This window comes from Myotis nattereri (genome assembly GCF_964212035.1).
Source record: "Myotis nattereri genome assembly, chromosome: 18".
Taxonomy (NCBI): Eukaryota; Metazoa; Chordata; class Mammalia; order Chiroptera; family Vespertilionidae; genus Myotis; species Myotis nattereri.
In genome coordinates this window covers 25,895,764-25,918,952 of record NC_138093.1, presented here as the reverse complement: position 1 = coordinate 25,918,952, position 23,189 = coordinate 25,895,764, and the positions used below count along the sequence as shown (strand labels likewise).

At 40.4% G+C, this 23,189-nt stretch overlaps 1 protein-coding gene across 2 annotated transcripts; it reads left to right on the top strand.

The window, feature by feature from the left end:
- Positions 1 to 2,641: 2,641 nt before the first annotated feature.
- Positions 2,642 to 23,066, top strand: IVNS1ABP (influenza virus NS1A binding protein). Of its 2 annotated transcripts, XM_081112194.1 has the most exons (15): positions 2,654 to 2,996; positions 8,108 to 8,336; positions 9,250 to 9,378; positions 9,562 to 9,731; positions 10,083 to 10,158; positions 11,314 to 11,487; positions 11,816 to 11,941; positions 13,283 to 13,390; positions 17,062 to 17,191; positions 17,415 to 17,639; positions 18,085 to 18,206; positions 18,303 to 18,429; positions 18,512 to 18,643; positions 18,773 to 18,946; positions 20,751 to 23,066. In XM_081112194.1, exons 3-15 carry the CDS (start codon positions 9,268 to 9,270, stop codon positions 21,002 to 21,004), a joined length of 1,929 nt encoding a protein of 642 aa, XP_080968320.1. In that variant the 5' UTR covers positions 2,654 to 2,996; positions 8,108 to 8,336; positions 9,250 to 9,267; the 3' UTR covers positions 21,005 to 23,066. The 2 variants fall into 2 exon arrangements, with proteins under 2 accessions (XP_080968321.1, XP_080968320.1); XM_081112195.1 differs by lacking the exons at positions 13,283 to 13,390; positions 17,062 to 17,191; positions 17,415 to 17,639; ... (3 more) ...; positions 18,773 to 18,946; positions 20,751 to 23,066 and adding an exon at positions 12,341 to 13,023 and having other exon boundaries at positions 2,642 to 2,996.
- Positions 23,067 to 23,189: the final 123 nt, after the last annotated feature.

The window sequence follows — 23,189 nt, the reverse complement described above, 5'->3', positions numbered from 1 at the left end:
TACCTCCAAATGTGACCTTTTTTGGAAGTAGAGTCATTGTAAATTTACAAGACGAGGTCATACTGGGTTAGAATATGATCGGTGTCCTTATAAAAAGGGTATGCTTGGACAAAGGTACACAGGGCAAATGCCCTGCAAAGTTTGGAGCTGTGCTGCTACAAGCCAGGGAACTATAAGAAGCCAGGGGAAAGGCCTGGAACAGAACCTTCCCTAGCACCTACAGGGAGAGCATAGCCTTGCAAATACCTTGACCTCCTACTTCCAGCCTCTAGCACTGTGAGACAATACATTTCTGTTGTTTAAACCAGTCAGTTTGTGGTACTTTGTTTCCATAGCCCTAGCAAATTAATACATAAAGTATAAAACACAAGTTAGAGTTTAGAACTGGGACAACACTGGGAGCAGGATCAGAGAGGGAAATGGAAACATTGCACATTGGCACCAATTCCTTATTTATCTTTCTTGGTGCCTGACGCAAAATAGTGGATCGTTTTTTATTTTTATTAAGCCCTCTCTAAATATATACATTGTCTAATTTAAACATGAAGAGCAACATCTCATAACTGGTTACTTTACAAGGCTGAAGTTACCTACCATGTTCCACTTTCAGGTTTTCATCTGTATTATACGGTAACTGGATAGAGAGGTTTAACTCTGGAGTTGCCTGGAAGACAAATGGAATGTATACATTATGCCATTATTCATGGAGCATGCAGTATGCGACATTCCATACAAGGCCAAGCTGCACTGACGGATCACACTGTGGCTTTAAGGGAAGTGTTGACTGTGCCAGGTCACCAAAGGCACTATTTAGAGTACAGCAAGGGGGACCATGTGTCCAGCGGGCCACACAGTCATGCGCTTTCCCCAAGCAGCCAATTCATACTCTCTCGCTGGAAGTATGAAGCCCACAGCACTAGAAGAACTTAAAAGTATTCCAGCAGTTTCATTTGCAATACAAATGAATATTGCTGTTGGTTATTAAAGAGCAAGAGCCCAGTGGCAAATATCCATCTTTTTCTCCTTAAGAAAGAAGAATCAGCCCTAATCGGTTTGGCTCAGTGGCTAGAACGTCGGCCTGCGAACTGAAAGGTCCCAGGTTCGATTCCGGTCAAGGGCATGTACCTTTGTTTTGGGCACATGTCCAGTAGGGAGTGTGCAGGAGGCAGCTGGGCGATGTTTCTCTCTCTTCGATGTTTCTAACTCTCTATCCCTCTCCCTTCCTCTCTGTAAAAAAGTCAATAAAATATATTTTTTTTAAAAAAGAAAGAAGAATAATTCTAATAGATATCTTAGTTCCTGTTTCCTCCCACAATTGCATGGGGGGGGGGGCGGGGTGGTATTGGGAGGAGGGACAGGAGAAAAGGAAACAAGGCTTGCCTGGAGATTTCAGAATACAACATTGTGAACAGGTTCTGTTGCAGATGAGAAATAGAGTCACAACGCTTGTCTTTCCTGCTTCTCTGAGCGTAAACCAGATAGTTCATGTTAAAAAGAATGGTGGGAAGCCTTGACCAAGAGCTCCTAGAACTGTCTGCACTCGCAGCTGAGCGATCAAATACAAACAAGGCTAGGCTCAGGGCCCTTCAGCGCCCTTGGAAACCAGGATAAGCGAACAGAACATTAACCTGGAAGCCGGTGCCAAACCCTAAACTGAAGTTCACCCCTCTACGCCCCCTCAGCTTCCTAGGAAACCCTCGGCCCTGCGGAGCCACGGAAAGTTGCTCTGCCGGCCCATGCACATCCAGCGCGCTGCACAGGTCGCCTCCCGGGGCCAGGCAGTGGGTGGGCGGGGTAATTACGCGCGGCATCCGGTCTAAAAGGCCCCAGAAGGTTAGGAAACGGACTCCCCCATTCTCCAGACTACTTTTCTATCTCCGAAAGCGGGCACGACCCGCAGAGAACCGACTCAGCGTGTTGGAGAGGAGAGCTGCGCTCAGACAAAACGCTCATCACACCGGGGCGGGAAGGGGGGATGGGGTAAGGGTAGGGTTAGGGTGGGGACGAAAAGGAGAAGTAAACAGGTTTCTATAGCAACACTGATACAGTTATCGTGCCTTTTCGGGCCTTCCCAAAAAGTTCTAAGTTCCTGAATCTTCGCACCCCTTCTCTCAGCGTGCCTCTTTCTCCTCGCCACCGCCATGCCTCCTCGCTGCACCCCTCTACCCTCCACCCAAGGGAAGGGCCAAAGGCGACTGCAGCGGGACGCTGAGGTGCAGGGCGACCGGCGCTGGTCACGGGCAGGTGCCTGGATGCACCTGGAGGGATCTAATCTCCCCCCATCTGTCTCTCTCCGGTGACGGCGCTTCTAGTGGGAACGGAGCAGGTGGAGGAGGCTGGAGGGAGCCAGTTCTGGGGCAGTGCTAGCGGGCGGGTGAGGGTGCGGGTGCGGGTGCGGGGCGAGGGAAGGAGGGACCCGGGCGCCATAAGGAAACGGAGGCGCACCCGGAGCAAGGTCTCCCTCGCAGGGATCACCTTGCGCTGACCTACTTGAGCGGCGCTGCAAGGAACCCGAGCGCGCGAGCGCGAGCGCGAGGCCGGGCGGGGTGGGCGGGGCCGCGAGCCGCCTCTCGCGGGTGCTCGCCTGTGATTCGCCGACAGGCTCGAGCCGGAGCGTCCGCGGAGCGTGGGCGGCGGCGGCGGCGCACGTGGTGACGTGCGAGGGGGTGAGGCGCGCGCGAGCGGCGGCGGCGGCGGCAGTGTCTCCGGGACGCGCGTGGAGGTCGGTTTGTCGGAGCTGCGGGGCGCAGTTTCTCCGCCGGCTGCTTCCGCGCGGCCGTACCAGCCAGCGAGCCAGCGAGCGAGTCCCCGCGATCCCTGGGCGGCGCTCCCCTCTCCCGGCAACCCCCGTGGGCCGATCGCTGGTCTTCCCGCTCGACCGCTTCCCCCCTCCGCGGCCTCGAGGCGCTTTCCGTTGGGCCTGTACCGCCCGCTTCCAGCCGCTCCCCGTCGAAGCTCCAGAGATGAGTTTTTCCATCTCTTCAGACATGAACCAGGTACAGAGCCCCGTTCCCGCCCACGGCGGCGGAGGGAGAGGGCGCGGCCGGGATGGGAACTGGGGGATGGCGCGGGCGGCCGCGGAGAGGGTGGGAGGCGCGGAGCGATGTCCCGATAGATACCCTGGGTGGGGGAGGCACCTCAGCCGCCGCCGCCCTCGGAGGACGAGAGGCTGGCGCCGCGCGGCCCCGCGCTCCGGGCGCTGCCATGGTTGCTGGGTGGCGTTGGCGGCCGCGGCGGGGACCCGCAGCCTCGGAGAGCGCTGGGGCAGGGGAAGCGGGGCGGGAGGAACACGCGGAGCCTGGGTCCGGGCGCCACGGGGCAGGGATGACCTGCCTTCCGGGAGGAGGATGCGGGGAATCTCCGTTCCCGCTGTCATAACCGATGCCTAGTGTGTGGTTCTGCCCGGGTCTGGACTCTCCAACGAGAGACCTCCCAGGACCCGGCGCGTGTGGGCGGGGAGTCGAGCCCGGCCCGCATCGGCGCCCCGGAGCCGAGAATGAGGTGGCATCGCGTCCCCGATCGCCGTGGGCCGCGGGGTCCTTTGTTCCCGCTCCACGTTGCCCGCTTTTCTTGCCAAGCGCGGGGAGAGGGGGGCGGGAAGAGGGAGGGAGCGGCTCTCCTGACGTGTCGGCGCTGAGTGACTGCGGGGCCGGCCAATCCCGGGCGGGGGCGTGCAGCGCCGGGCGCCCTGCCTCCCCGCCTGCGGACGGGCGCGCGGATCCAGGCCTGGGGCTGCAGGGCCAGCCGGCCAGTCACCGGGGCGCTCGCCCCAAGAAACCGGTGGAGAGGGTTGCACCTTTCACAGCCTTCTGCACACCTTGCCTTTGCTTACGAGCGCCCAGGAAGGTATCCGGCAGTGTCAGATTGAGAGAGGAGCGTAGGGAAACTTGAACCACAAAGACTTGAGAAATGGATTTACTTTTCCCCAGCACGTCGTGCACAGATCTGTGTGTGAGACAGCTGACATTTGAAAACGATAGCGGGTAGACATCGGATGCCTAAAAGGCGCATTTTTGGTGTCCTAAAGTCTGGTAGTAATGGAGGGTTAGGACACCCTGGCTTCAAGCCGTTCTATGAGGGTGTGTGTGTGTGTGTGTGTGTGTGTGTGTGTGTGTGTGTGTGTGTTGGATCGTCTGCTTGTAATAAAGAACAACTCTGGAAGTCTAGTGCTATTCGTAACAGTTGAGCATGTACAGCATGGACCAGGCGGTATTTTCTTTTAGCAATTCCAGCTCTGGCGGTTGGTTAAAGGAGAACAAAATACTAATGAAGTTCGTAGGCAGAGTCCTGCTGAAATTTCTGGCTTCAAGATGCCAAGGAGCAGTTAGTTGTATTTGTACACCCGGAGATGAGGCAAACACTGACTGTTTAGAATGCGATTGAGAAGAGTATGTCCCCAAGCAGACTACTTATCAAATGTCTATAATTTGGTAGCTGGAGTTTTGTAAAAGGGACTAGGACTAGTGCCACTGACTAAAAAGAGACTCAGAATGGTTTTCCTTTGTATTTTCCTAATGGAGTACAGCTCTGGTTAATAGATACTAATTTCTTAGTTTATCGTTCTATTTTTCTAATCCCCCCTTTTCTCCTCCCCCCAAGACAAAACATTCCAGGTTTTGTTTAGCTTTAAATTGGTGGAGTTTTTGGCCATTTACTTTGGGGTGGGATTTTGCAGTCCTTGCTTGAAAGATATTTCAAGTGGCAATTGGATGTGGTTTTGCAAGTGTTTTTTACTGAAAAAGTTTTCTTGTTAAGGAAATGTCTTAATCGTTGTCACATCAAGTACCACTAAAAATAATTTCATTGACTTTTCAACAGTTTGGCTGTATAATCAAACCTACTGAAGGAATTCTTAAAAGTTGGGGGCCCTCCAACCTTTTTGTGCTAGAGTGTAAATGGAGGAATTATGAATAAGGGAGTGATTTCTGGATATTTATTGTTGTTGTTAGAACCACAGAAAATACATGCCTATGCTCACTTCCATTTCAATTACCACCTTGTAAACGATTTCAGAACCTATACCTGTATCAATATTCTGACACTTGTGGTATCAACCCTAATGCTCAGCAGGTACCTCAGCATTATAATGTCCCAAAGCAAATTCCTCTCTCCTTTCCTAACTTTCAGGATGCAGCAAACTAAAATGACTGTTCTGCCTTTTGGGATTTTGATTTTGATAATGATGCCACATATCCAAGCTAAAATATCCTTACTGCATTAGGATAAGCATGGGTATATAATATCTGTACTTCATTTTCCTGCATTCATGTTTTACCCTTCCTGCAGACTATCCACACATTTCTGCTAGTGTCCTATGCTTAATTTGCTAAAATCCTTTGATGGCCTCCAGCATTATTTAAACCTAGCATTCTTTTCTCCCATTTCCTCTCCTGCGAACTGCAGTCTATTGAACAGAAGTAGCTACAGTTTCTGGAATGTGTGTGCTGTCATTTTCCCTTTTTTGTTTGATCTGTCCTGTCAGGTTGGTCTGCATAGTGTTCAAGGCTGAGGAGTGGAGTTAACTTAATGTGTCATGAGCACCCCATTCCAGACTGTGCCTGCCATATGCCCGGTGCCATGAATGTTTGTGGGATGAAGGAAATACAGAACAGTGAGGTCAAAAGCATGGAGCCAAGTGGGTCTGTCTGGTGACTTCTGATATGGATGGATGGTGATAGTCGTTTCATAGGTGACACTGGGAATCTATAACTTCATTGGTTTACTTTATATTATTATAAAGTCCTTTAAAAATGGAGTTGGTTGCTATTTTATGTGAGTTGACTACCCTCAAAGGATTGATTGCCTTGAAGCTTAAATGTTTGTGATTTGCGTCAAAGTTTTAAGGATGCTTTGAAAGTTTAATAAGGTTTTATCTTGCTCTTCTTACTGAAGGCTGAGAAAAATGGAGGTAGGGGGCCAGGGAGAGGCAATATTGTGCCTACCTTTTCTAAACTCTTTGATAAGACCTGTTAAATTGTATTTCAGTTAAGCTCATCTTTTTGGGGGCTGTGGTAACATGTGAATTTCTGGAAGTTACTAAAGAAGTTTAATTATTCATTTATAAGTCTTCTCCCTTTTCTTGAACTGGCCATATTAAGGAACTGAAGTATATTTACCAGAATATATTGTATTTGATCCCGGTTTTAATTTTAAAAGTGGGTTAGTCAAATGTATATTTTAAATATATATCAAACAAAAGTCTAAGTTTTATACTTTCACAGAAACTCTGGGATGGTGGGACTTTTGGTTTGGCTTTTCAAAGGAAAAAAGTTCTCCCTACTTTTTTATGCCACTGGTTTTTGAGCTTGAGTTTCATAGACCAAAACTAAGATTTTTCTGTGAATTTTTGCAATAGTTTAAAACTCTCAATTTGCTCAGTCTTACTTTAGTGAAAGCCAATGTGAATTTTTGAAAGACATGTTTTGCTATAACCCCTTCACTTGAGGGTGGGTGAGAGTAGGGACATATATGAGGACAGCAGTTGAATACAGTTTGCTACATTAACTTAAATGTTAAGTGGACTTGGACTAGCTTTTAAAATCAAGTAAGGTTGTACTTAGAGTAGACATTAAAGTGATGTTCATATTAAGACCTTGATGTACTAGAAAATCAAGTACTAAATGTAGTGGGACTCACTCTATTGTAAAACTAATAATACTGTCCAAATTCATATTCCAAGAGTTGCTCCAAAAATTCTCTAATGTGTTCTCCCAAAGGACTGAAGTGATTTTAATCATCAGATTTTGTTTTTAAAAATAAATTTCAAGTAGAACTTCCAATTTATTAAATATAAGTAGGTGCCATTTTATTGTTAGATCAAGACTAGTTTACAAATGGTGAATAAAATTTGCCAAAGTTTAAAATATTTATAAACCTCCATATATAATGTTTTTGGTTTTTCAAAGGGCACATTTTAATCATATCAACAGATTTGCAGGGCGGTTCGCCTTGTACCCTTGTTTTAAGAGCAGCTTATGAAATTAAAGTGAGGAGTTATCAAATGTGTGTGGATTGGCCCTCTATATACCATATGTACAAAAATTTTCTTAATTTGAGCTGTCTTGGCAAAAAATGTTGAACAGTTTAAGATATAGTGTTTTCTATATGTACAGAGAATTGTGTGTCACTTGGAAAACATTTATTTTATTAGACCTGGTTTCTTAAGAAAAGCTGAATTAACTAATCTAGATAAAAGTGTAGAGCAGGGGAAATCAATATTACACCACAGTCCTAAGTCAGAAGAATACTCAGGTTTCTGTGAAATAAGACCTAAGTTACACAGTTAGGTCATATGGGATCACACACTGTTACAAATCGTATATGTGTTGAATTTAACACAGAAGGTTTGTTGAATTAGAACTGGACCAGACTCTAGTGATTATTTACCTTAACATGATTGCTAGATTTAGAATTGTAGGTTTGATTAATGTATAAGGAAAGTTTAGGTAATTTTAAGATGTCTGTTTAAAAAATTATCCTCATCTTTCAAGTAATTTCTTAGTTCTGGTTTCCTGAATTAGTGGTGTAATAGCAGTTCAGGTGAATCTTTATATTTAAGTTTCTGGCTAAGTTGTTTTGGTAGAGGCTCTACCTTCAAGGGACCTTGAATCAAGGAAGATAAGCAGGCAACAGAAACACAACCCAGAACAGGCCAGCTGGAAGATGACACATACTTTTCAGAGAGGGTTCAGTATGTGGGGAAACTTACCTGGGGGGATTTGGAAGGGGCTCTCTGGAGCTAAAATTTCATCTGGCAGAGGTTGGATTAAGGGTATTCCAAGAAGGTACAGAAGTACAGAGCACATTTTGGGGAACAGTATATCTGGTTTGACTGTAACATTGTGTACATGTCTGGGAATGATGCCCAAGTTGCTTGCTGGCTGGTGAAAACAGAAAGATCACTTGTTTCTATGTTAAAAGGATTTAAAAAAAAAATAACCTGAGTAGTTGCTGATTAAATGGAAAATGTTTATAAATAGTCACATTATGTATATTATTTTCTCTCTGTGCCATTTATGTCAAAATCTCTTCAAGATCACAACTTTGTGTGATGTAATCTACCTAGATCAATGACATTCTGAATATCTAAAATTTTTCATTGTTACAGATTATGACGCATGATTATCACAGAAGAAATTCATGTCTATAGCTTTTAAGGACTTGATTACATCATTTCCAAGCCTGATAGTTTTGGAATCACCATTAGAGCTTAAGACACCTCTGCCTTCACTTCAACCACCTGTCTTCATACCTCAAAGAAGTGCTGAGTTTTAACACTCCTTTGTCCTTGAATTATTTAAGACATCCCAGAAATACATTTCTCACCAGTATAGAAGGTAAGTGAATATTCATGCCCAATGCAGCATTAAGACACCTTGCTTTTCTGAACACTGTACCAAGTACACTAAAAGCCTTTTATAATTTTTATAAGGTGAAGAAGCTAGTAATTGCTTGTAGTAAAAACACATTTTTCTATTTTTTCTTTCTATTTTGAATTTGAATATGTTACTTCAAACTGAAATCTCCTACTTTTGCCTTTTTTAAAAGTTGATTTTTAGAGAGAGGGAGAGAAACATTGATGTGAGAATGAAACATCGATCAGCTGCCTCTTGCAGGCCCCCTACCAGGGATTGAGCCTGTAACCTGGGCATGTACCCTGACTGGAATCCAACTGAGCCAGGGCCTATTACTGCTTTTTAATGATCCATCTTGTATAGCCCATTAGTCAGTTGTTCACAAGAAAAGGTAAAGTGGAAACTTTAAAAGAACTAAGTTTCTATCATGTATTCCTATAAGTGATTTAGGATATATGAAACCTGCATAGAGAACAGAATTTAAATTCATCTTACATATCAGTTTTTCTCATTTGTGGGTAAAGGAATAACAGTTTAAAACCTACACATGAGGACCAACTCACAGCTATCCAAGCTTTTCGTTTGCTTGTGGGATGGGTTTGGATAGGGCTGGGTTTACATTTCTTTTCCCTTTACAATGACTGTGTTAATAGACATGGAAACGGCCAAAATTGCTGAGATACACAGTACTGTATGAATCCTTAAAAAGATGACCAAAGCGTAGGAGTACAAAGACCTGGACATTCAGTGCCAGTGTTGTTTCAGTAATGCTTTTGTATGATAAAGTTTTCGTTGTTGATAGGATGGAATTTGAAGATAAAAATAATTGTGTTACTCTTTAAAATATAAAAATCACCGTTCGCAAGTAAAATAACCATTTCTTTTTGTCCTTCAGGCAAATTTATAAGGAAAAATGATTCCCAATGGATATCTAATGTTTGAAGATGAAAATTTCATTGAGTCTTCTGTTGCCAAATTAAATGCCCTGAGGAAAAGTGGCCAGTTCTGTGATGTTCGACTTCAGGTAGTTAAAACTTAATTGGGAACTTAACAGAATTGGTACTTTTTACTAAAAGCCAAAAGATCTTGGATTTACTTATTTCCTCATTCATAGGAAGCATTTAATGAAATAGCTTTTAAAAAGAATGATTAGCTAGAGAAGTTCATAGTCGACAATGTTTCTGATTTTAATTCCTCATAATTTTAGGTCTGCGGCCATGAGATGTTAGCACACAGAGCGGTCCTGGCTTGCTGCAGTCCATATTTATTTGAAATCTTCAATAGTGACAGTGATCCTCATAGAGTTTCTCATGTTAAGTTCGATGATCTCAATCCAGAAGCTGTTGAAGTCTTGTTGAACTATGCCTACACTGCACAGTAAGTTTTTTGAAGTCATTCATTTAATCAGAAATGTCATCAGGAAAATCCACGTTTCTCTAGATCAGGGGTAGGGAATGTCTGGCCTGCGGGCTGTACAAGGCCCACAAAATCATTTGGTCTGGCCCTGCCAAGGCAATAGAGGTGAGTTAATTAAGAGTTTGACCAAATATAGCAGGCTAATTTTTAAGTTGATAATTTTGTATGGCCCACAAATGATGTTATAAACATCCAAATGGCCCTTGGCAGATAAAAGGTTTCCCACCCCTGCTCTAGGTTTAAATTAAGAATCTGTTTTAAGGCCTTGGTTTGTGAAATGATAAAGACCTTTTTTTTTTTTTTTTAAAATAGGTTGAAAGCTGATAAGGAATTAGTAAAAGATGTTTATTCTGCAGCCAAAAAGCTGAAGATGGACCGAGTAAAGCAGGTAGAGTACCAGAAGTAATCCACAAAGACACTGTTGTCAGGGAGTCTTATTATTTAGAATCCATATCTTGTTATTTGTTAGTCCCGAGAACTTAAGAGTCTTCTTTTTCCTCTAGAGAACTGAATATGCTATTTTAACTGCAGGTGTAGTAATGTAGCAAGGTCACACCTCCTCTCGGATAATATGGGCTAAAATCTTGTTTTTCCAACAGTCTTCTCTGGCAGAGTGTCTGTTAGTCTCTGATAGCATGAATTAAAATACTGTTTTTCTTAAATTATTCACATAACCTTAATTTGCTCATTTCTTTTAAAAAAAAAATATCGGGATGATGTTCTAACCAATGGAGCTACCCAGTCAGAGCAATTCTTTGTTCTTTTATTCTTCTTGGTTTTTTAAAAGTATTACTTCTAGAATTTAACACCATTGAGAAGTGCTTAATAATTCATATGAGGAAAGGCATTTAATCCTGTATGGTGGGGGTCAGTAAACTGCAAGCCTCCCAACAGCTGCCTGTTTTTGTCCAGTTTTATTTGGAACATAGCTTTCATTTTCATATGATGTATGGCCACTTTTCACCTATAGTGACAGTTGAGTAGTAGTAACAGAGGCAGTAGGCCCACAAGCCTAAAATACCTATCTGACCCTTTAAGAAAGTTTCCTGGCCCCCCCTCTATAGCACTCCTCTGCTTAAGAATCCTTCCCTGGCTTATAGTACATAGCCCTCAGATTAGCACTAGGTTTTCCCTAAGTAGTTGCTGTTTTTCCAAAAGTATTCCCTAATTATCTTTTGCTCCAGTCAAACTAAATTGCAACATCTTACCCTACTTGCTGTCTGCATTCTACACCATCATCTGTCCTGAAGAGCATGAAGCCTGATCTCATTATTCTAGTTGAAAATTGTACTTGTCTTAACATTTCATATGCATTATCATAACATTTCAGTTTAGTACTTTTTTCCTTACCCAGTTTACACATTTGTATGGCATTCTTTGCTGTTCATTATTCATATAGTATAAATTGTTTCTTCCCACTGTTAAACTTGTTCTATTATGACAGTGATTTTTTATTCATCTTTATATCTTTACATAATGCTTATTTATTGAGTATGAAATGCCTGTTAAATAAAACGTATGTAAATACTATTTGTTTTCCAAGGTTTGTGGCGATTACTTACTGTCTAGAATGGATGTTACCAGCTGCATCTCCTACCGGAACTTTGCAAGTTGTATGGGAGACTCCCGTTTGTTGAATAAGGTTGATGCTTATATTCAAGAGCATTTGTTACAAATTTCTGAAGAGGAAGAGTTTCTTAAACTTCCACGGCTAAAGGTAAGGAGTAAAATCTATAAAGAGATATATACTACTTAGCTCCAGGCATGGAATCTTTGTCTATGTTTCAAGAAAGTGAGTGATGGTTATGAAAAAGTCAGTACATTGAAATGATAGTTATTTTTCCCAGTGTAATGATTTTCTGCCAGTCAGTTTGTTTACTTTCTTTGTTTTCTTGACTACTTAATTCTAATTCACAAGTTAGGGTAAATGCATGGAATGCAATTGGGCATCTTGACAGCTTTATTATGAAATTGAGAATTAAGCTGAAAATTGGAGGGTGAACACTTATCCATGTGTTACTGTTGTGTGTTTTTTCCAAATCCAGTTGGAGGTAATGCTTGAAGACAATGTTTGCTTGCCCAGCAATGGCAAATTGTATACAAAGGTAATCAACTGGGTGCAGCGTAGCATCTGGGAGAATGGAGACAGTCTGGAAGAGCTGATGGAAGAGGTTAGTTTTAAAGTAAATGGGATTCAACAGTTCTTAAAAATTATTTTGCTATAACATGAAGGATTCCCTTTCACTTTTATTTTATAACCATGACCCTAAAGAATTTAAATTTTGCTATAGGTACCCCTAAGCTGAGAAACAGGGGGGGTGTCCAGGTGAGCTGAATGAACTGTTCAGTTTGGTCTTCTGCTTTTCTTTTTTTTTTTTTTTAATTTCTTTGCTTATTATGTGCTATTAACTTTCTTTAAAGTAGCATGTAATTTGCTTTAGAAATGGGAGGTGGTACACTGAAATTTTCTGTAGATTCTTAATTTTTCTTCACAGGTTTTTGCTTTAAAATTGACAAGTAGGTAAAAGCTTCTAATGGTTGTTCCTCCCCGTTGATTTATCTCCCCATAGGTTTATTAACAAAACTAGGATACCCAAGACTGAAGAAACAAGAAGAAACCTCAAGTGTATTGACACGTAAAGAAGCAGCAGTCCTGCCCCAGTTCTCCTAAGAAAAATCCGCTGTGGGCAGAGAACGATGATGATTTAATGGTGTTTACTCCTTTACAGGATTCTTATCTTTGAAGCTTTGTGTTTTTCAATGGTGTTGTTCATACGTAGTCACTCAACTTTGGCGTTTAAAAACCACGCAAGGAAAAAAATTAATGGAGAAATAATTGGGAATTAAAATAGGCAGATGGAGCAGTGGAGTGACTGAGTTTATCCCTCCACTTAAGCCTTTCAGGTTCACTAATGGCTTACCAAATCTGTTAGACCTTTAAAAATACTGTCATCATTGTGTTCTGAAAAGGCTAACAGGCGATCTTTAAGTTAATGGTTTCCCACTTTAAAGTCAGATGCATTCGCCATGTATTTGCATCTGTTAAAGGAAGCACTCTACAGCTTGTTTGAATTTTTGAATTTGTTTTTCTTGACATTGCCTATAGGACAGAAATATGTTTATGCAAATTAGACCACTTATCCTCAGAGGTGTAAACCATACTCAGTATTTTATTGTAAATATGTATACTCTTTAAGACCTTATATATTGTACCTAGTGCCTTTTTTCTTAATGCTATATAATAGAAGCTATGAAAAAAAAAATGAAGATTTCTTTCATGCCAATCAAGCCAAGGATTCTTCAGCCAGGATTAGAAGATTCTGTATTTTTTTATTTTTTAAATTTTTACACCATGACATGTATTTTCTTTGCTTCGGGATCCTGCCAGAGTAAGATGTCAAGAAGCTCAAGAAGCACACTGGAGGTTACCTTGAGGCGGTTGTGTGATCTGCGGACTAGAGGTGTAGCCATGGAGACAGTAGCCACATGGGTGTTCTGTTGCTGTTTTGCAGGTTCAAACCTTGTACTACTCAGCTGATCACAAGCTGCTTGATGGGAACCTACTAGATGGACAGGCTGAGGTGTTTGGCAGTGATGATGACCACATTCAGTTTGTGCAGGTACACATTGCACATCTGAGGTAACCTCAGGTTGAAATTTGATTAGAGCATTTTATAGTATACTGAAATTTTCCTTTAATAAAGGAAAGTGGAAGAATTTCACTGGTATGACTGGACAGAAACATTTTTGGGAGAAAACAAGCATACCTTTGAGTTACGACCATTTTTGCCACATAAAAAAGAATTCAATTAACTCAACAAATTAGGAAACCCCATTTAGAATTTTTCTCAATAGCATTTAAAAAATAGTAAGAAAAATTGCAAATAAGATTAAGCAATGTAGAAGTTATTTAGTTAGAAAAATAGTTGTTTGCAACAGGAATGACAATTAAATAGACCAAATTTTTTTAAAAAATCTCAGATGTAAACTTTTTTAGTTTATGGACAAATAACAGAGAAACTTGCACAAATCCTAAGTGTCACATAATGATGAACACACAAGTTTAAATACTACACGGGTCAAGAAGAGAAGATTTCTAGTGTTCGGGAGTTTTCTTCTTGCCCCTTCTGTATCACTGCTCTACACTACCCCCAAAGGAAACCACTATCCTCATCCTAACTTCTGAAACAATAGGCTAGTTAGCCTATGTCTGAAGTATACATACCTATAGTATGTATTCCTCTTTTGGCCTTTAGCTCAACATTGTATTTATGAGGGATAAAGTAGGCAGAGAGGACCCAGTTTAAGGGTTCTCCTTTAATGATTAGAAGACAAATGATAGATTCAGGTGTAACCTGTAAGGTGGTGATGTCAGGTATTCTGTGTTAACGGCTGAATATCTTTATTTTCAGAAAAAGTTTTTGGGTGTGAAGTTAACATTTTCTAAAAGTACTCTTTGAATAAACAAAGGTTGAATGCCTGTGTGGCAGGCCCTGTGTTAGATATGGGGACATAAAAATGTGTAAGAGACCGTGTCTACTTGTAGGACCTTATAGGAATAGGTAAAACAATACAGACTTATAAGACTTATCTACTTTAAGGTATAAAGGTAGGGCTTAGTGGAGTCAAGAGGAGAGAAACTGGGGAAATTTCACAAGAGTCATGGAGGATTAGAAGAGTCTGCATAGCAGATAGAAGTGTGTCAGATAGCAAAGAGTCTCCAAGGATGATACACTTGGAATTGCAGGTCACAAGACGGGATGTAGGTAAATGTCACCTGTATGAGGCTTATACTTTATCCTACAGATAGTGGGGAACTTTCAGAGAATTTTAGACAAGGGAATAAAATGATATGAACAGATGTATTTCACAACAGTAGAGGGGTGGGTTAAATTATGGTATTTCTATAGACCAAAGATCTGTGTATTAATCATGTTTTTAGGCAAATGTTTAACTATCAGGTGGTAGCCTGTGGATTGTGAGATTCCAGCTGATTTGTGTTTTTTGTAACTTTACTAAATGATTGCATTAAACTTTCATTTTTATAACCAGGTACAGAAGGTAGATTAAAGCTCATGAGACTAATTTGTAAAGGCATGAAGGAAAAAGAATGGACTCTAGACATTTATGGTTAGAAAGGTTGAGACTGTCGTTTTTTATGATTGTTCAGATTAGGAAAATTAAGAAAGAATTTGAGAGTGAGTGGGATTCTGACACATGACTCCTTATGAGGTAGTGCCATGAATAGAGATCATGAGGGAAAAAGAATGAAGGGACACACTAGGCTTCAGGAATAGGGACAGAAGTTGAGTAGCAGCCATTAGGAAGGTAGCACAGCCAGAATCACATAGTGTGTTAAAGGCTGGTTAACCCAGGAGGAGAAATTTTGAAGAAGGACCGAAGTGTCTGCTGCAGAAGTCATGGGAGAGAAGGTCAGGGATACCTCTCCTACATTAGTTTTAGGAAACCACTTACTAGTAACCCTTGAGTGGTTATAATTTCCAGAGTATTAAGGTTAAGAAACCCGTAGCGTGAGAGGCTGAAAGGAAACAATCCCCAGAGGCCACCTCTTGGGCAGACAGAGGCGAAGAAAGCATGGGCCAGTGAGTGGGCCGGGTGGTAAAAGTAGATGTGGGAAAGTCTGAAGTTAGGAGGAATTATGTTTAAAATAAATTGAAAGGTGTTAACCAGCATTTCTATATAAGGTGTGTTGATTCTAATAGAACACCAGCAGTCTTCATTGTGACTGCGCTTTCTCTCACATTGGTTTTCTCTCTAAACATGAGAACAGTTTTCTCCGTGTGATAAAAACTCAACGTGAGCAAGGTCAGTTTGTGATATTTTGGATCCCTTCTTCCCAGGTGGGATGGGGTTTTATGTGCCTTATAATTCTAGTTCCAGAGGGCAGTCTGTCATAGTAGAAAGAGTGGCTTTATACTTAGAATTCCTAGTCTTTATTTTAGTTGTTATTGCCTTAGGCAATACGTATTTTCTCCAAGTTTCAGTATTTTTATCTATAAAATGGATAGGTAGTATTGCCCTCATTAGAGTAAAAGAGATGATGTGAAAAAGTGCCTAATAATACCTAGGAATATAATACATGTCCATATAGAATTTAATAACCATTTACATGGTACATTTTGTCCCCTTTCTCAAAATAGTCTACGTATGCTGTAACCACACTTGCTGAAGGGCGCAGACCCAACTTCAATCGTTTTTTCACAGCTTTAAGTAGCTCCACAATCTTTTTCTCTATTGTTACATGGCTTTTTGCTTCCACTAGAAATAGCAATTTCCATTAAAAATTTTACCTGCCATGAGACTCTGGCCCTGGGGACCAAAATCAGTGGATAGGCAGACTTGGCCAGGCACTGAAGGTGTAAGTGGTACCTGTTCTTTTGGCAGCTCCTCTCAGGGTAGTTAGTGTTGACTCTTCCAAGTCTCTGTGATCATGTCGTTTGGAAGTGTCATAGGCTAAAGTAACTGGAAGAAAATCATCAAAGGGAGCTCACACATGAGAACACAGTGTAACTCTCTTACTATCATATGAAAATTTGCAACTTTGCCCATTTCTCCCTCCTTTAGTGTTCCTGGGTATTTTACTTTAGTGAATGGTTGGCTCTTTTAGTATTATTGTTTCATTTTTTATTACTATTTTGTTTGTTTTGATGTAGCTTTATTTGTCTGGAAAACCGCTCTATAATACCTATAAGGTAGTCCTAAAGAAATATACTATTAAGTGTTTCTTGTATTTACCACTTTTTTTCCTGTAAAATACTTTGAGAGACTGGATGGATATTATTTATGTCTGCTCACTTTTTGCTGGCATTGTGTGAACATACCAGTGCATACGATTTATTTAGGTGTGAGTTTCATGAAGACAGTGGGTTAATGTGTTCTTAGTTAATTCATGCCATTTTAAATTTATAACTTCTTTTAGACTATTCTGTACTTAAGAATAAAGAGTATGTGAGTTGATGTGGGTTATGGGGTGGAGAACTTCCTTTTTTCCCTCCATTAAGGAATTGATACTTGACCCACAAAATATTTCTTAATTGTTTGAATTGAGCTTTTCCTAACCAGGCAATTTGTGTAGTTGTTACTAAATTATGGAAACATACCTGTAATTGTGCCAGTTGGAAATGTTGGTCTATGCTAAATTTAGGCATGCTATATCTGTCATGCATAGGTGGAGGATACTAAGTGTTTTTTCAGTGTTGTGAAATAGCAACACAGGTACACCAGGTATGGTCTTTGGCTAGGTTTCTGTAGCTGCCTTTTGATTTTGCAGAAAAAGCCACCACGTGAGAATGGCCATAAGCCGATAAGTAGCAGTTCCACTGGATGTCTCCCTTCTCCAAATGCCCCGGTACAAAGCCCTAAGCACGAGTGGAAAATCATTGCTTCAGAAAAGACTTCAAGTAAGTGCATTATGCTTACAATAGTGTCTAAAATGTAGTTATTTTTTTAAGGAGTGGAACCATTTTAGTACTTTCAAATTGAGGAAAAAACTCAGAAGCAACTAAGTTTGGAATACAATAGCAGATTGTTCCTGCCTGGAATCTGGAGTCCAATTCAGGATTGCATAGCAGCCAAATGTAATAATAATTGCATCCTAAACATTGACTTCTTGTGCTTTTACAGATAACACTTACTTGTGCCTGGCTGTGCTGGATGGTGTATTCTGTGTCATTTTCCTTCACGGGCGAAACAGCCCACAGAGCTCACCAACAAGTACTCCAAAACTAACTAAAAGTTTAAGCTTTGAGATGCAGCCTGATGAGCTGATAGAAAAGCCCATGTCGCCTATGCATTATGCACGGTCTGGCCTGGGGACGGCGGAGATGAACGGCAAACTCATAGCTGCAGGTAAGAGCAAGGAGGGTGATTTCTTATCGGAACCTCCAACCAGCCAAACCTTCAGCGGGCATTTTACACTTTGTGACATGCAAACTTTGGAAGAGAGGGTTTAATATGCCTTCTTGCTTGGCACTCCACTTTACCACACTGTAAGACAACAGAGAAATAAGTAAATACTGTTGTATTGTCTAACCTTTGACATAGTGTCTCTGATTCTTAAAAAACACTATAAAGTGGGTAAATTGTTCTCTCCTAATTTTCAGACCAACACCAAGCCATTTAGTTATAATGATACCTATAAGCCCTTAATTAAGAAACAAACTAGTGGGGCCTTATAAGTTTGTGGATAAAAATTATTTTTCTCGCTGTGCTGATTACTTCTAAGCCATTCTGGACCAGAAACCCTCATCCAGTTTAATATTGTAAATGTAAATCTTTATGGTTCTTTTTTTAGGGGGCTATAACAGAGAGGAATGTCTTCGAACAGTTGAATGCTACGATCCACATACAGATCATTGGTCCTTCCTTGCTCCCATGAGAACACCAAGAGCCCGATTTCAAATGGCTGTACTGATGGTCAGTGCATTATGTTTCAGGAAGAAGCAATCCTTATTTGGCTTTTTCTCATAACTTGAGAATGGCAGAATTGCTCATCTCTCACTTTTGGTCTAGGGCCAGCTTTATGTGGTTGGTGGATCGAATGGCCACTCAGATGACCTGAGTTGTGGAGAGATGTATGATCCAAACATAGATGATTGGACTCCTGTTCCAGAATTGAGAACTAACCGCTGTAATGCAGGTAATAACACTTTTCTCCTAAGATTGTCAGTGTTTAAATGTGACAAATTATCAATGTGTAACCTTATTTTATACTCACATAGGAGTGTGTGCTCTAAATGGGAAATTATACATCCTTGGTGGCTCTGATCCATATGGTCAGAAAGGACTGAAAAACTGTGAAGTTTTTGATCCTGTAACGAAATCATGGACAAGCTGTGCTCCTCTGAACATTCGTAAGTTCACTTTTCCCCCCTTAAAGTTGTTCTTTTTGTTTTTTCCTAAAAAGACCTCTGAATCAATAGTACGTGTAGTACACACATTTTTGGGAGATATAATAATTTTGGTTTGACTTGATTTTATAGGTAGACACCAGTCTGCAGTCTGTGAGCTTGGTGGTTATTTGTACATAATTGGAGGTGCAGAGTCTTGGAATTGCCTGAGCACCGTAGAACGTTACAATCCTGAAAATAACACCTGGACTTTAATTGCGCCCATGAATGTGGCTCGACGAGGAGCTGGGGTAGCTGTTCTGGATGGTGAGTATTGGGGTTTGGAGAGGTGAGGAGTAGGAAATGGCAAAAGTTTGTTTTAAAATAATTCTAAGAGAATGTCAGTGACAACTATAGCTTGTATAATTAAGAATTCAGAAGCTGCCATCTTTTCTGATGCAGTGGGGATTGGTGATTTCTTTTTTAGAAATGCCTTTCTTTATCAGAAACTCAGTACTTGATATAAAGTAAATATATCAATTTTGATAAGTTCACTGAGTTAAGTTGTAAGTCATTTTCTTTCATAAACCATACTCAAAATGCATCATTTTGAAGAGTTTACTTCTTTAGAGGAAGAATTTTAAAGTATTTGATTTGCAAATCATCTAGATCTAGTTTATTTTTCTAATTGTCTACTTGATACCTAATTGGAAGTAAAACTTCTAGACTATTTTTAAGAGGTCTTTCCAAGGCATTAAACTTTTAAGTTTTTATACAAACACAGCTTTCTTTTCACATGCAGTATATTTACATACAATTATTATAATGAATTTTACATTGTTTTTGGAACAAAAGCAGAATATTAATAAGCTTGTGGCTCAGCTGGTGAAAAGTATGATCTGTAGCCTCTATGAGCCTTCTCAATTATTTTACAAGTACAGCAAGCCCTTCAAATAACATTTCTTTATAACATAAATGAGATGCCATAGGAACTCAACTCTTGTTTATAGCCTATGGTAAAATTACTTTCGTTAAATGTCTTTCACTTAAAGTCCTAGAACCTATTAACAACATTAAGTGAGGACCTAATTGTATATGGGTGCAGGTAGGAATGATGAATTTGAGAATCTGTAATAAAAAAAACTTAAGTAACAATTTAATGCTAACATTTTGTTTGAAAATGTTAACTGCTCTGCATGTATATTTGAAAAGTCATAACTCTTAACTTTGTTTCCAAGAATACATTTCTTTACCAAAATCATTTTATATAATTGGAAAGGGTTCAGTTTTCTGAAATCTGCTTTTCTATTACTTCTTTTAAATTTTAGTTGTTACACACTAGACTAATACAAAAGTTCCAGTGCACAGAACTATTCTGGTTTGCAACTTACTAGCTGTGTCTTTAGGCAAGTTGTCCAACTTCTTTGTGCCTTGTTTCATCTGTGAAATGGCAATAATAGCAACTACCACATAGAATTGTTGTGAGAATTGCACTTTAGTTAAATGTTGCCCTCCCCTTAAATTGCCTAAGTTCCATGTGCAGGTGGTTTTTATTGGTTTTATTCTATCTATATCCCCCATCTCTAGAGAGTGCTTGTCACCCTAGTGGGCATCCTATATAGTAAAAGCCTAATATGCTAAGTGTCCAGTTGTCCATTCACCCAATCAAAGCATAATATGCTAATGATATGCTAAAGTCGCTCCACTGTTTGCTATGACATGCACTGATCACCAGGGGGCAGATGCTCCTACCGGTGAGTTAGCTTGTTGCCAGGGTCCCACCGGGACTGAGCAAGACAGGCCCGACATGCCCTGGAGCCCTCCTGCAATCCCTCCTCAGCTGGCCAACCTCCGGCATCCCTCCCTACCCCGATCAGCCATCAGTGGAGTCCCTCAGCCTGGCCTGCACCCTCATGCAATCCAGGACCCCTTGGGGGATGTCGGAGAGCCGGTTTTGGCCCGATACCTCAGGCCAGGCCGAGGGACCCCACTGGTTCACGAATTCATGCACTGGGCCTCTAGTGCAATAAATATTTCTGACAGAATGAAGAGGCATTTCTAAAACTACTGATTTTAGCAGATTTCAGGGTTCTCTCTTTATCCAGACTTATTTATCTCATTTCTCTTTTAGGAAAACTATTTGTAGGTGGCGGCTTTGATGGTTCTCACGCCATCAGCTGTGTGGAGATGTATGATCCAACTAGAAATGAATGGAAGATGATGGGAAACATGACTTCAGCAAGGAGCAATGCTGGGATTGCAGCTGTAGGGAACACCATTTATGCAGTGGGGGGATTTGATGGCAATGAATTTCTGAATACTGTAGAAGTCTATAACCTTGAGTCAAATGAGTGGAGCCCCTATACAAAGATTTTTCAGTTTTAACAAATTTAAGATTCTTTCAAACTAACAGGCTTAGTGATGTAATTGTGTTTAGTAGAGGTACATTTGTGAATAAGGAGGGTGGGTGGGTCTAGAGGTTGCTCACAGCAACACAAAGCTTTTGCATATTGCATATTATTAAACATGCTGTACATACTCTTTGTGTTATTGGGAAAGGAATGCAAAGTTGAAGATCTGTTTTGTGTATTTTTAGGGCTACTTTGGTTATTTTGCTTTTTGGAACTTGTTACTGTAAAAGAATAAACCAAGAATTGATTGGGCACATCATTTCAAGAAGTCCCCTCACCCCCACATTTGTTTTGCCAATTTGCACATTAAATGGCTTTCCTCAAATGTGTATTAGGGCAAGAGGGGGTAGAGTATTAAGATCTAGGCATTTGGGTTTTTTAAGGGCCCTTTTTCAATAACTGGAACACTCTATAACAGAAGATACTTATTTAACTAGATGGCAATGACTTTTTCTTATTAAAAGAAAGCTGACATGCCTACCAAGATTTAATCTTGTATGATTGCCTTCTATAACTTTTTATATTCTCAGCAGAGTGCTTTACCCGTTGAAGTAGGATGTGGCACATTCAAATTACTGAAGTAGAATGGTACACTTAAAGTATGCAGAGGGAAGTGTTTGTTTTACACAGCAGAATGCAAGGTTCGGGGCTTTTGCCTCAGCCACAATAATATTTTTGAATGAAGTACCAATGTTTATTTGAATGGAGCTGCTGAACAGTAACATAGCTGTAATTTTTATTTGAAACACTGATTTTAAATATTAATTTTTGAGGGTATTTCATATAGCAAGCCACTTAATATGTAACAGTAAAGAACAGTGACATATTTTATCTTATAATTCCTGTTTTTATCATTAACAAAATCCCAAATGGCAGCCCTTGATTTGTGAGAACAATTAATTTAAATTGTATTGGATTTATGAATGCAGCCTTTATTAGAACTATGTTTTTGTTCAGTTTTTCTATTCATATAGATAAATATTGGTTGGGTGACTTGGTATCTAGTATGTAGTGCTATACATATAACTTACGGTGCCAAAATTAGCACATCCAATTGCCTGCTGCTGATGCAAACTATTAAAGGTACTTTGCAGGAAATCTTTGCACCATGGGATTAATATGCAAATGTTGTTTGTGTGCTCATTCATTACTGAAAGTCCTGGGGAAACTTATTTTTTCCAATAGCAATGAGCTTAAAGTATTTGGGAAAAAATATTCACCTGTCATCTTACATCTGAAATAAGGACTGATGTAAGGTTTTAAGGTTTCTTCTCACAGAGAGACACAAACACTACATTAAGCTAGTGTTTTCTAAACCAAAAGAGGCACACAGGAATCTAATGAGCCAGCTGGGACAAGATGACTATCCAGTGGTAGCTATTCTGGGTTAGGAAGTAAATGAGGTATTTTCTGCATATTTCACTGGCACTTTGACACCTTCCCTTTATCACACAAAAACCATCAGGAAAGGAAGTCAGTTCACCTAGAGGCTAGTTCCTGCCTATATCTATTGTTGGTTGTTCTGAACTAAAACTAGGTTGGCAAATCTGAGCCCAATGTGATAACTTCTTTTTTTAATGACTTTGTATATGTTCTATTTAACACAGGAAAATTAAGTTTAAGCAGCAAAATCCTTGAAATTCTCAGTTCCTAGGTAACACTTAAATGCAAATAATATGTGAGACTACTTTGGGTTAAAGTTTTCCTCTATTACCACTGATGCCAAATAGGTATTCTGATGGCTAAAATATGTTTTTCAAGTATGTTTTGAATATAAGAAGCTTCCAATTAAAATTTTTTAACAGTATGGGTTTTGGAGTGATTTAGAAATAATATTGATAATAACCACAGTTGCAGTTCGTTTGTCATAATGCATAAAATGTACTAGGTCCCTAAAACAGTAGCAAAACTATAAAATACCTGTTTGAATTAACAAAACAATTGGTTATACCTGGTATACCTCAGGCATGATATTTTTGTGTGACTTTTGAAGAGTTTTTATTTTTGGCTTGTATGCCATAAAAGCTTTACCATTACTCAACGTGTTTTAGAATTTCTTACATGATCATATTTTTGAGGAGGAGCCACTGGATTTGGGAACATGATATAGTGCTAAAATTCTTGCTTAATACCTATAATCTCTCTGGGCCTCAGAATTC